The sequence below is a fragment of the Pelmatolapia mariae genome, linkage group LG22, assembly GCF_036321145.2.
Source record: "Pelmatolapia mariae isolate MD_Pm_ZW linkage group LG22, Pm_UMD_F_2, whole genome shotgun sequence".
In the NCBI taxonomy this organism is placed as follows: domain Eukaryota; kingdom Metazoa; phylum Chordata; class Actinopteri; order Cichliformes; family Cichlidae; genus Pelmatolapia; species Pelmatolapia mariae.
This window is the reverse complement of record NC_086245.2, coordinates 31,948,774-31,960,269: the sequence shown is the minus strand read 5'-3', so window position 1 is coordinate 31,960,269 and position 11,496 is coordinate 31,948,774. Positions and strand designations below refer to the sequence as shown.

Sequence of the window (11,496 nt, the reverse complement as noted above, 5' to 3'; positions counted from 1 at the left end):
GACATAATAGATTTTGCCCACTGCTGTCTCAGGGAGTGAATGGTGAATGTTTCACTGAAGGCAGCAGCGACTCTGCACACTTAGATCTATTTTGGATTCGGACCACTCCTACAGTCTGCTATGGAATTTATCTCAATGACTGGACTTCACTTCAGTTCTGCTCTTAAACCACTGAATGTTACAGGACTCAGAGCAGCTTTGAAGTTAATCTCCAAGAATGAAGGGACTAATTGTCCCACAAACTCAGAATACACCTAATATTTAGAAATTTCATGTACCATAATAATAATGTTGCAGTGTCTTGCCACACTCAGGGCAACTGAATGGTTTCTCTCCTATGTGGCTTTTTTTGTAGTGATGGGTTGGTCGTGAACGAAATGGCTCTTAGAGCTGACTCTTTGAAGTGAACGATGCAAGCCGGCTCCTTATTGGGAGCCGTGGGTTTTTTTTTCTTCTTTCTCTTGCCCTCTCTCTCACTTTTTTACGCTTCACGCTGCACGTCACTCTTGTGTTTCTGCTGAGCAGAGACGGGAGGGGCGCAAACAGAGCCTTGCGTTTGTGCCTGCTTTTGTTAGATGCGTTCCTTGCACAGTGTCCCTGATCTCTGTCTAGCTGTAATGAAGCTGTAAGGACTCAGGTTTCACTTTACCCTCCCCACGCCTCACAGTCACAAAGCATTGTACAACAAAATAATGAAAGCATATCAGCCAACGCAAAACAAGTTCTCCCTGCAGTTGTACAGGGACCAAATAGACCTCAACAACAAGCCCAATATCTCATACAGCTAATGCACCCCTCCACAGGACATATCAAGTACACACGTAAACAAAACGAATGCTAGCTGTTTTTGAAAACTAAACAAATAAATTGAAATAAATTGGTGGTCTATAGTTAGCCTAATAAGTGTTCTTGTTGGAAATGTTATTTTCTGTGCTCACATTTGATCTATGTACAGACTTCACTGAATACTTAAGTGACAGTATCCTTGGTTTCTTAAAATAAAACTCATTGCTGCAGCCAGGGCATTACAAAAGTGACTCCATTACACTGCTTTTTCATTTTTTCAACTGAGCTATCATCTCTGTCAAGAGCTAGCTAAAAAACTAAACTATTAAGCACAACCAACCAGCCAACCAGGTGATGTCACGTCTGTACTGGCACAAGATAGTGCTAAACATGTTCTAAGGACTTTATGCACTTATTTCTTAAAAAGCTTCACAGACTGTTATATCTATGCCAGTTTTTGAGAGCAGGGCTCCATGGAGGAAATTAGCCTTTTTACATGTAGTATTTCATGTCCACTTAAAAGCTTACTGTTGCATAGCCCAATAAGGCAGATGTGGAAATCACTTCAGGAGTGTGAAAGAGAATCAGCAGCACATAAGCAAGCCGAAAACAAGTTTTTTCTAAATCACCAAATTAATACATGCACCTTCAGTTCAGCTGCAGGGCCACATATTCATCGATTCATTTATTTCCAGCACATTTTCAGTGTGATGCAGATTCTCTGTTGGGGCAATCCATTGTCTATATGCAGCATGTTAAGCTGTGCCTAACTAACATCACTGGATGAAATGAAGAGTGCATGTCGCATTGTCACAGAAAATCTGAACATTACCTGCAACACCTTACGGCCACAGCTGTACGCCGCTCCCTCAGCAATCAAAAACGAACAAACAAAGCATCTACATTTCCTAACAGGTTTATTAATCTCTTAAACTGAAATTTATTCTCTGCAGTAATGATTATGGTGTTATTAAAGTGAGCATAGAGCTTAAATAACCTCTTTCAACATTAGAAATCAAGAAAACATGACAAAAAACCAGACAATTGATCTATTAATTATTTAATTATTCACATGAAATTAAATGATTAATTAAGGCGTACAAAAGAAAATTGTTGAAAATATTTGACAAGATTTGTCTTGTAGTTGTATTTTCATCTTATATATTAGAAGACTTATTTGTTTTGATATTTTTAATAGATCACTTTACTGCTTTACTGATTACCATTGTGATGAAAAAGGAAACAGATTTTTTTTTAACTATCATGTGAAGCCACACAAAACACAGCTCTAACAAAACTACTAAAAATGGATCACGATTCACCACAAACTACAGGAACTCTAAAGATCAAATGTCTTGAAAGTAAAGTCTAAAACAACTTAAAAGATCAAATATCTTCTCTTTCACTAAAAGCCACATTCTGGCCACCTACGGAGGTTTGGCTTTATTCTCTCTCTCATGTGATGCCACAATGGTTTCCATCACTCAGTGGTACTTTTAGAAAGAGATGCTGGGTACACAAGCACTACCAGTCCAGTGCTTAGAGGGCGAGGCATCAGAATTTGGTTTCTGGATGGTCTACGGTTTGCAGAACGACACACACGCTGATGGTCTTGCATGTGATGCTTCCGAGTAAACGTTTTGTGACAGAAGCCACAGCTGAAACTTTTCTCACCAGTGTGGATCTTCATGTGAGTCTTCAAGTTTGTTTTACGACTGAATGTTTTATTGCACTCTGGGCAGCTGTAGGGTTTCTCTCCTGTGTGAATGCTCAGGTGCTGTTTCAAACTGCCACTGTGTGTGAAGGTTTTACTACAAAACGGGCAGCTGAATGGTTTCTCGCCCGTGTGAGTCCTCAAGTGGTTCATTAGAGTAGTCTTGTCTTTAAAACCTCGGCCACACTCAGAACAGCTAAACGGTTTCTTCTCTGTGTGAATCCCCACGTGTCTGTGCAGGTTTCCACTGTCAACAAATCTTTTCCCACACTGAGAGCAGATGAAGGGTTTCTCTCCAGTGTGGGTTCTCAGGTGTCTGTTAAGATTTCTGCGATGACCAAATTTTCTCCCACACACAAAGCAGTTGAATGGTTTCTCATCATTGTCACATTGCATCTGAGGCAGTGCAGGTTCACAGGGCTGCTCACAGTCGGCATCACTGACGTCTGTGTCTGAAGTCTTCTCATCAGGCTGCAGATATGGATCAGGATCTGGCCATCCGACAGAATCTTTAATGTCTTCAGTCTGGCTGTGATGAGGCTGTAAAGATCCAGGTTTTTCTTCATCCTCTTCACTCTTAGCAGGGAGAGCACTAAAGGTGAACTGGGTGATATCGACTTCCTCCTGCTCCTCTTTAATGCTTGGGTCCTCCTGGTCCAAACTGGAGCTCCACTCTTGCCCCTCTACTTCACCAACAATCACTTTTCGGATGCCTGGAGGTAAACCTGAAACACAGATATTGATAATGAGCTTGCGTTATCTTTAAACTACAAGTATTTTTATACATTGACAGTTTATTGGAGTTTGACTCTTTAGTTAGAAATAAAGAGATGATTGCTTTACATACTAACAGCATATGAAATTGACTTGAAAAGGTTTCACATCATGAGATTTCATAAGCATACATTACTAGGGATGGGTATCGAAAACCGGTTCTTGTTGAGAACCGGTTCCCACTGTTTCAATTCCTTGGAATTGTTTGCCATTTTTACAAACAATTCCCTTATCGATTCCAGTCGCCCCGAATGACGTCACCACGTTGCGGAGCGTCATTTACCTGGCAGGAAACATGGCGGCTCAAACGCTCAAAAGTTTGGTTATACTTTATGAGAACGGATGACAACAGGGCAACTTGCAATACTTGCAAAGTAGATATTTCATTTAAGGGAGGAAACACTACGACTATGCAAAAGCATTTGCTCACAAAACACGCGATGACCTTAAATGAATGTCGTGTTTTTAATTCCGCTCCGGACTCGTGAATCTCAACGCAGCAGCAGCGGTACCGTTTGCACGTCCTCTCCCGTTAATGCGGCAGGTAAATAATCAACTAACAGTGCATATTATGTTAGCGCGATCTGCCTTATTACAAAACCTGCCATTACTGTGCGCTGCATTTAGGTGACCATGATGAGAGAGACAGACAGAGTCTGGCTAGCTCAGATGCTGGCATTTCTCGCTGCAGTCTACCGGTAGCGTCTCCTTTCAGGCCAGGATAGACGAATGTCACCGAGCAGTGACTAAGTTTGTGGTAAAAGGCTTGCACCCATTTGCCACAGCAGATGCCCCCGATTTTCGGTAAGTGAATGTGTTTAATTGTAGGCAGGGACATTACTGGATATTCTTGTGTTATTGCTACAGAAGAATATTTATTTTACATTTACAATTTTTTTTTCCCGGGGTCCCTGTGACACCCCATTGAAGAGCCATAGGCTGTGGATCTTTTAAGATCTCACTGTTGGGTTTGTAAGGCCATGCTACTCCTAAATTTCTATCTTGTTCAAAGAGAAGATATAAAACAAAGTTCTAAGCTAATCGACCTTAGTGTTCTCTTTTTAAAAAAATAAGAATCGATAAGAGAATCGATAAAGAATCAAATCGTTAAACAGAATTGAAAATGGAATCGGAATCGTGAAAATCTTATCAATACCCATCCCTATACATTACACAAGGCTAATATGTCAAAGGAGTTAAAGAAGAACAACCACCATCTGGTTTGGTCAAGAGAAGCAGACGGTTACACAAAACTGTACCAACAGGATAACATCCACACCAGTTGAGCAGCAGAAGACCAACACATAGCCTAAGCTAAAACTAGAGTTTACTGTCAAACACAGCAATAACGCTGATCATGTTGCAGCTACACCACAAACTGAAACTCATTTCATCAAGAGTAGGAATCAGATTGTGTTGCTGTTCATATATCACATAAGTCCAGTCAGAGACCAGTTTGTTCTGACATCTCCGGTATCAGAGATGTAAGATTATTATTGTGCCTGTTTATGATTATTGCTGGTTGTAAACAGGAAAAAAAACAATTTTGGAGACTGCCTCGAAGAGATCCTGGCAAACCGGCACTGTATGTAGTGCCGGGGGAGCACTGCTGACTTTGACTGAGAAAATTGTCGGGTGGTGGAAGTAATACTTGGGAGGACCTCCTTAATCCCACTGGCACATCTTCTGTGGAGAAAGCAGAGTCTGGTGACGAGGGGATGTATGGGCAGAACTTTGTGCCATCAGAAACTTAATTTGAATAAGTTAAATTCAAATTTGAATCTGAATTGTAACTTAAATAAATGCTTTTTAAAACTGAATTTGAATTAGCCTAATTTGACATTCAATATATTGGTTTAAAAAAAGATTGTCATTAAATTGAAATTGAATTTTATATTTTGAAAATGAATTAATTTGCTTTAAAACTGTAATTTATCCTTTAAAAAGTAGCTCTCGAATAATTTCAGTTTCACTTCTCACTATTATGTTTCAGTTCTACAATTCAATTTCAGTTCCAAAACTCCATTTTACCAGCTTGGTACTGACGGGAATCCACAGTATCTTGAACCGGATTAAGACCTCAGAAGTCATTCATCATGTCGAATGACCTGCAGATAAACTCTCAGGTTGATGATAAATGTATTACATGTATAAGAACATGTTAACAAATGATAGCCATACAGCAACTTTTATGCTTATTGTAGCTGTTAGCTAAAAACGCTAATTTAGCGTAGTTTGCCCTGGGTTCAGCTTTGACAAACAAATATGATTCCAAAGTTGTCATCTTGTACCTTCTAAGAGTCCTGTATACTTGCAGAAACCGCTACAGTAGGGAAACATGCAAAAGAATGTCCAAACCATTGTATTTTAGGTTTATTCATGTATTACACAGCATCCCAACTCTCTAGCTAACCTAATAACTACACTAATCCGGATAAATTTGAAAACGTTTCAATTGTTTTAATCCACACTGAAAATGCTACATTCCTGTACTGCGCATGCGTGAAACGTAAGACAATTCGACCTGCATCATTTTCGTCTGCTGTTTATTTACTTTCCGGTAAGATGTCGAGGAAAAATGCTGAATTTTATCCGGAGCTTTCTGGAGCATGTACAAATTGATATTAATCTCTAATAGGGCTGTCAAAATTGTGAGCAAACAAAACAACTGCTGTAAAATGCCGTCCGCCATCTTAGTTGAATTGGTCACATGACTGCATCATATGACAAAAATACATCATCATATTCGAAAGACTCCGTTTTTGCAGTCCACACTGTGACGCAAAAACAGCATTTTCAAATTTCAAATATCCACTTTGGAGAGCATTTTCAAAAAGCTCAGCTTTCCTTGACCAAAAACGCTATCTCATTGTTGACGGAAAGCCAAAACAGAGAGAAAAAGATGTATTTTCAAACGAAAACGTATTAGTGTGGAAATGGCTTGAGGCAGTTCAACAACTCCTTGGCAGCAGAGCCTCTGGGGTGGATGAGGTCCGCCATGAGGAGGTGGTACCTGTGGATTGGCAGACCGGGGTGGTGGTGGTGCCTGTCCACATTCTCATGCTTTCAGCCTCTTTATTCTTATGCTTGCTGTTTCACAAACAAACGGCTGCAGCTTTGCAGCTCGCAGCCACACACACACACACACAACAGCAACAATGACAGGGCCCAGTACAGACTTAAAGCTGGTGAGACATGATTGCGGATGCCATGCAGGTGCATCTGGCTTCCCTGCAGCAGCACCGCAGATCACACCCCACCACATATCCCATTGCCTAACTGAGCCCCCCCCCCCCCATTTGAATTTACTCCAAAGATTTTTGTACCTTTGTTGTGCTTTTCTTTCTATTGTGACTTCTCTGTTATGGAAAAATATTGTTTGGCTTTTTTTGATTACCCTGCAAATAGGACAAACAAATTTTATTTGATTAATTTACTAATCTTACTGGCTAAATTTCGTATACATAAATCCACTTTTTCTAATGCAAAAGTGTCTTTTTAATGATTTATAAATGAAACCAGCCAATATTTTAAAAATGTACAGCATTCTCATAATATAAAAGCAATTAAAACTATAAACTTATGCTCCTTGTTTGGTATCTTCTTAGGCTGTGTCTAATTGTTATTACACGAAACCCTCTGTAACACTGTCTTTTGCTCATTTAATTCTGAAATGTTTGAACTGCTAATTAAGACCCTCCACACAAAAGTACGCATATTGAGAAACGGCTCCGGATTAACAAGAATGCGAGTATGTACTTGCGTACTTGAGAAACGCCCTGTGAAATGCAGAAAGCACAGAAACTGGTAACTGCTGGCACCAGGACCGATGCTGTCAGAACAGCGTCAGGAACTGTTTCAGTTAAGATCTAACTTTCTGCAGTCCTCCGCTCTCCTCCTAGTACGCTATGTACGCAAGTAGGCGCTAAGAGGAAGTGACGTAAAATAAGAGAAAGGAGAAGCTGAAATTAGCACGATGCTAACGTTAGCTTAGCAGCACCGGTACCTCTCTCACAGTTTCTAGCAACAGGAAGTAAACTAACCTCCTCTTCTCGCCTCCATTTCCGCTTTTAATTCCACATCCGGCAGTTAACTATGTCAGTCCCCCTCTATTCTGTCCAAAGAACCGGACTCTGGAGGACTTTCTGGCTCTGCGGTTCAATCTGCTAACGGAGGGTGGGTCAAGTCCTCTGAAGTGTCAGTTACTACTTCCGGGACACTTTTAAAAATAAAACGACAATGACGCGAAATAAAAGTATATTTCCGGCGTGATTACAACAACTGGTACATCATACTGCAAAAATTTGTCAAATGCAGTATCACTGATACCAAGTACAATACTAATACTTTTTACTTATGAAAGTAAAGGGTTATTATATTCAGATATTTTCATACTCACATGTTTGATGTTTTTTTTCTTGGTTGCATAAAATATCTTTTGTTCCTTGCTTGCTTTTGTTAGGTTTATTTTATATTTTCCATTCTATTCCTCTACTTTGGTTTCTGTGTTTTTTAACTCCTCTATGTTTCCTTACAGACTGTCATGTCTCTATATTTTGTCTTCTGTCTATGTCAAGTTTGTGTATCTTAGTCCTGGTTTCTATGTTTGTTACCTTGTGTGTTATATTAAGTTTTGCGTTCCCTTACTTGTTACTCTTGATTTGTCCACCCCCTAATTACCCTCCAAAATGTGACGTCATTTCCGGGGTAAAACCGCAAAGGATTGTAGGTACGAGTGGCAAGCGGTACTAGCGCACGCAGGCTTTCACATGAAAACAGTCACACAGCGATAAAAAGAAACACAAAGAATGGCAAGAAGCTGTTGTATTATTAACTGCAATAGAGATTGACAGACCACGTGACTTTCGCGCATTGCTTTGTGGGTACCCGTGGCAACAAAATCAAAACACTGCATCAAGCGCTAGTATTTCCAGCACCGGTAATCATTAATTCTGCGGTTTTAATCCCTTCTTGCATTTTATTTGCCCCAAAAACAGTTATGTACAAAACAACGGAGAACACGGCAGGTCCGTACAAAGACAGATGTGACGAAAAGGACGAGGAAAAAAATCAAAGGAGTGAAAGGGTCAGACCTATACGAGCATACAGTGTGGAGTAAGGACGTTAGCGTGCTGCCCAACTTTCATCACGCACATATTTATTATTATATGGTCCTAAGTTTTAGTGCATACACTCACAAAATGTTTAGTAACTTCAGACCCCTGCAACAAGCCCAGGTCCAGTTTACTTTGGTGATTTGGACTATTCCATTTCACAGCTGTTGTTAATTTTTTTCTTTATCTCCTGTACAGGCAAACGCAATCTATTTGTCGTTTCAGGTTGTAGTATTACACAACATTTTCAGATCTAATAGAAATAAAATGAGTGTTTCGTAATTCATTCAATTTGTCTTTATTTATAACTGGCATTATTGTTTCATTCTATTATAGAATCTTACAAGAAAGAGGCAAAATTGTATTCCATTGTGCTTTATTAGCTGCTTCAGTAAAAAAAACAAATCAACAATGCAAAACAAAAACAAAAAACATTGCAAAACAACATACTGGAAAACAGTTATTCATCACTTGATTGCTTCAATACAACACTTGGGCACATATATGCGGGATGTTTCGTGGCTGTTTTGATATTGCTCTCTCTCTTAACCGATCAAATCTCGCTGTGGTAGCAGCTTTAAACTCGGTATGACCCAGGTTGATAGAGGGTGCCCAGTCTGGATCGCATTCCAGCATTTTGTAGGCTGGTTTTCCTACAAAACACAACAAACATTAGCCTGCAAAGCCACAGTGAACAAAGCAGCATAGCGCAATGAATTCAATTCAAATGAATATAAGACTTATTTGTAACCTATATCAACAATTATGTTATGATAAATTACGTAATAACTACAACAGAAGACTTACCTTTGTGGAAACGCTTGGAGCAGACTAACATGTGAGCTGGAGTGTTCTGGAACGTTATATTTGGTCTTCGAATGGCTGCAATCCAGGCCATCCGTCGGCTCTTTGTTACCTCAGAAACATGGCTTAAACAATTTCTCTTCCACGACGTAATCCGATAAAAACCGATCTCTTTACCCGTCGGCTTCCCGTGGCTGTCATGCGACCGCGCTTCGCCGGTTTACACGCCAGCCGGCCCTCGCTGTGTCAGCTGCTCAGCCAGCGAGTGTGTGTTCTCCAGCCTCTTTAGCCAGTCCCTGTCTGGCATATGAGCTGCTTGGCCAGCTTGCGCGCCAGCCGGTCCTCGCTGTGTCTGATGCCTCAGCCAGCGAGTGAGTGTTCCCCAGCCTGCAACGCTGGCTCCCTGTCTGGTGTTGCCCGCTTCTTGCAGGGTTGCGCGGCCAGTGAGGTCCCCACTAAGCGGCTCGGTGAGCTACGCTCCTCGCTCTGCTCCTCGCTCTGCTCCTCGCTCTGCTCCTGTGATTCCAGGTTCGGGCCCTGGGCTCCCCAGGCTCCAGCTGGGGATCCTTGGTGAGCGTGCACACGGGCTCGTCCTAGCCGACTGCCCGTGCTTTCTGGTGTGCTTACTGCGTGCCGCGGGTTTACACGCTTGCCAGACCTTGCTGTGTCTGACACTTCGGCCAGTGAGTGAGAGCTCCTCAGTCTGCTATGCTGGCCTGTCTGGTGCTTTGCCTTTGTGTCACGGGCTTACACGATCAGCACGGGAACGCTCAGTGAGCTGGGACTTCGAGTGTCTCATTTGCAAGTTCACTCTTGAGGCTCCTCTGTCTGCGGACACGCACGTGGTGACGGTGCTGGGGGTGGACCTTCGGGTCATCACCTTGCTCAGCCCTCCACTCCAGCAGGCTAGTCTGCCAGCCCCCCTCCATGTCTGTCGACAGCAAGGGGCGGCTTCGGCTTTGAGGATGGACAGGGCACATCCCTAGCTTGACCTGCGGTTGCTGGCTGTGCTCCCCTGGCGTGTTACCCGCTTCACCGGCTTACACGCCAGTCGGATCTCACTGTGGTGAGTGAGAGTCCTCCAGCCTGCAGCGCCGACTCTCTGTCTGGCATTGCTCGCATGTCGTAGGCCTATGCGACCAGCGGGATGCTGCAAGGCAGCTTGGTGTGTTGCGCTCCCTGGCAGTCTGCCTGACCAGGGTAGTGTGTCTATTGGTGCGTTGTCATTGAGTCCCGGCACCTTCACTCTCGGCGGTTCGGTTACACTGTTTCCTCGCAGAGTGTCTTACAAAGTTACCCCGTACATATGGAATATGTAACGGTATGGAGAGATAGTCTCGATATGCTAGAGAACATACGGTTACGGTGTAACCTTGGTTCTCTTAATGAGAGACTATCTCTCCGCCGTCAGGCCGCTCGGAGACCCGTTCCGATCAAACTATCACCGGTGTCATGTCTGCACAGCTGCTTTATACGTGAGCTGTGGTGCGTGGCCAGGCGAGTCAGAGTGTCTTAAAGAAGTATCCACACGCCACGACCAAGGGGGGTCGTACCCCGTACATATGGAATATGTAACGGTGTGGAGAGAGTTGTGCTGACTTTTGTACAGTCAGCTACAATACCTAGTACTGCGTACTAGCTAGCGTGACAGAGTTTCTATACAGCTGGGTGGGTGCTATGATGCTACTGATAGTGCAGTGACAGGTCTAGCAAAGTTTTGCCAGGGGGGCCAGGAAGGGCATTAACAGGGAAAGGGGGGCACAAAGAAATACTCTTCTTTCTTATTCTCATTTAAAATGTCTAGCTTTTAATAAATAATTATCTGAATCTTACAACCAAAGTTTTCATCTGATGTAAAATGTATAGAAATCATACATATACCAACAAGACAGTGTACATCACTGTCACAAAAGCGTTTGTTTTCATTCAAAGGCTTTATGGCTTTTCCTATAATACCTGATGGGCTGGGCTTTTGTCAAAACGCCCAGGCCGATTTTTTGTCGCAGTCCAACCCTGGGCATGGCATGCAGTGAATTAATCTGAGAAGGTGCAATAAAAAAAATAAATTCAGGAGCTGTCCGCTCAGCGCAGCATCAGCACAGCGGAAGTAAACAGATACATCTGTAGACTCAACAAATATAAATCTATAAAGTTGTTCTATATAGTGTGTAACTGTTAATATAGGCCATTATTAAATTTATTGCTAATGCAATCATATGGTACATTCACCTCTGAGGAAATTTTAGATGGCACTCATCATCAGAAAGGTTGCCGACCCCTGATTTAGAGCAAGCAATAACACAG

The 11,496-nt window shown here is 42.2% G+C and overlaps 1 protein-coding gene across 1 annotated transcript; it reads right to left on the bottom strand.

The window, feature by feature from the left end:
* Positions 1-1,867: 1,867 nt before the first annotated feature.
* LOC135932437 (gastrula zinc finger protein XlCGF7.1-like) lies at positions 1,868-7,470 on the bottom strand. The gene is made up of 2 exons (XM_065469927.1): positions 7,318-7,470; positions 1,868-3,225 (listed from the first exon to the last, which is right to left on the bottom strand). Exons 1-2 carry the CDS (start codon positions 7,334-7,336, stop codon positions 2,267-2,269), a joined length of 978 nt encoding a protein of 325 aa, XP_065325999.1. The 5' UTR covers positions 7,337-7,470; the 3' UTR covers positions 1,868-2,266.
* Between the last annotated feature and the right edge of the window lie 4,026 nt (positions 7,471-11,496).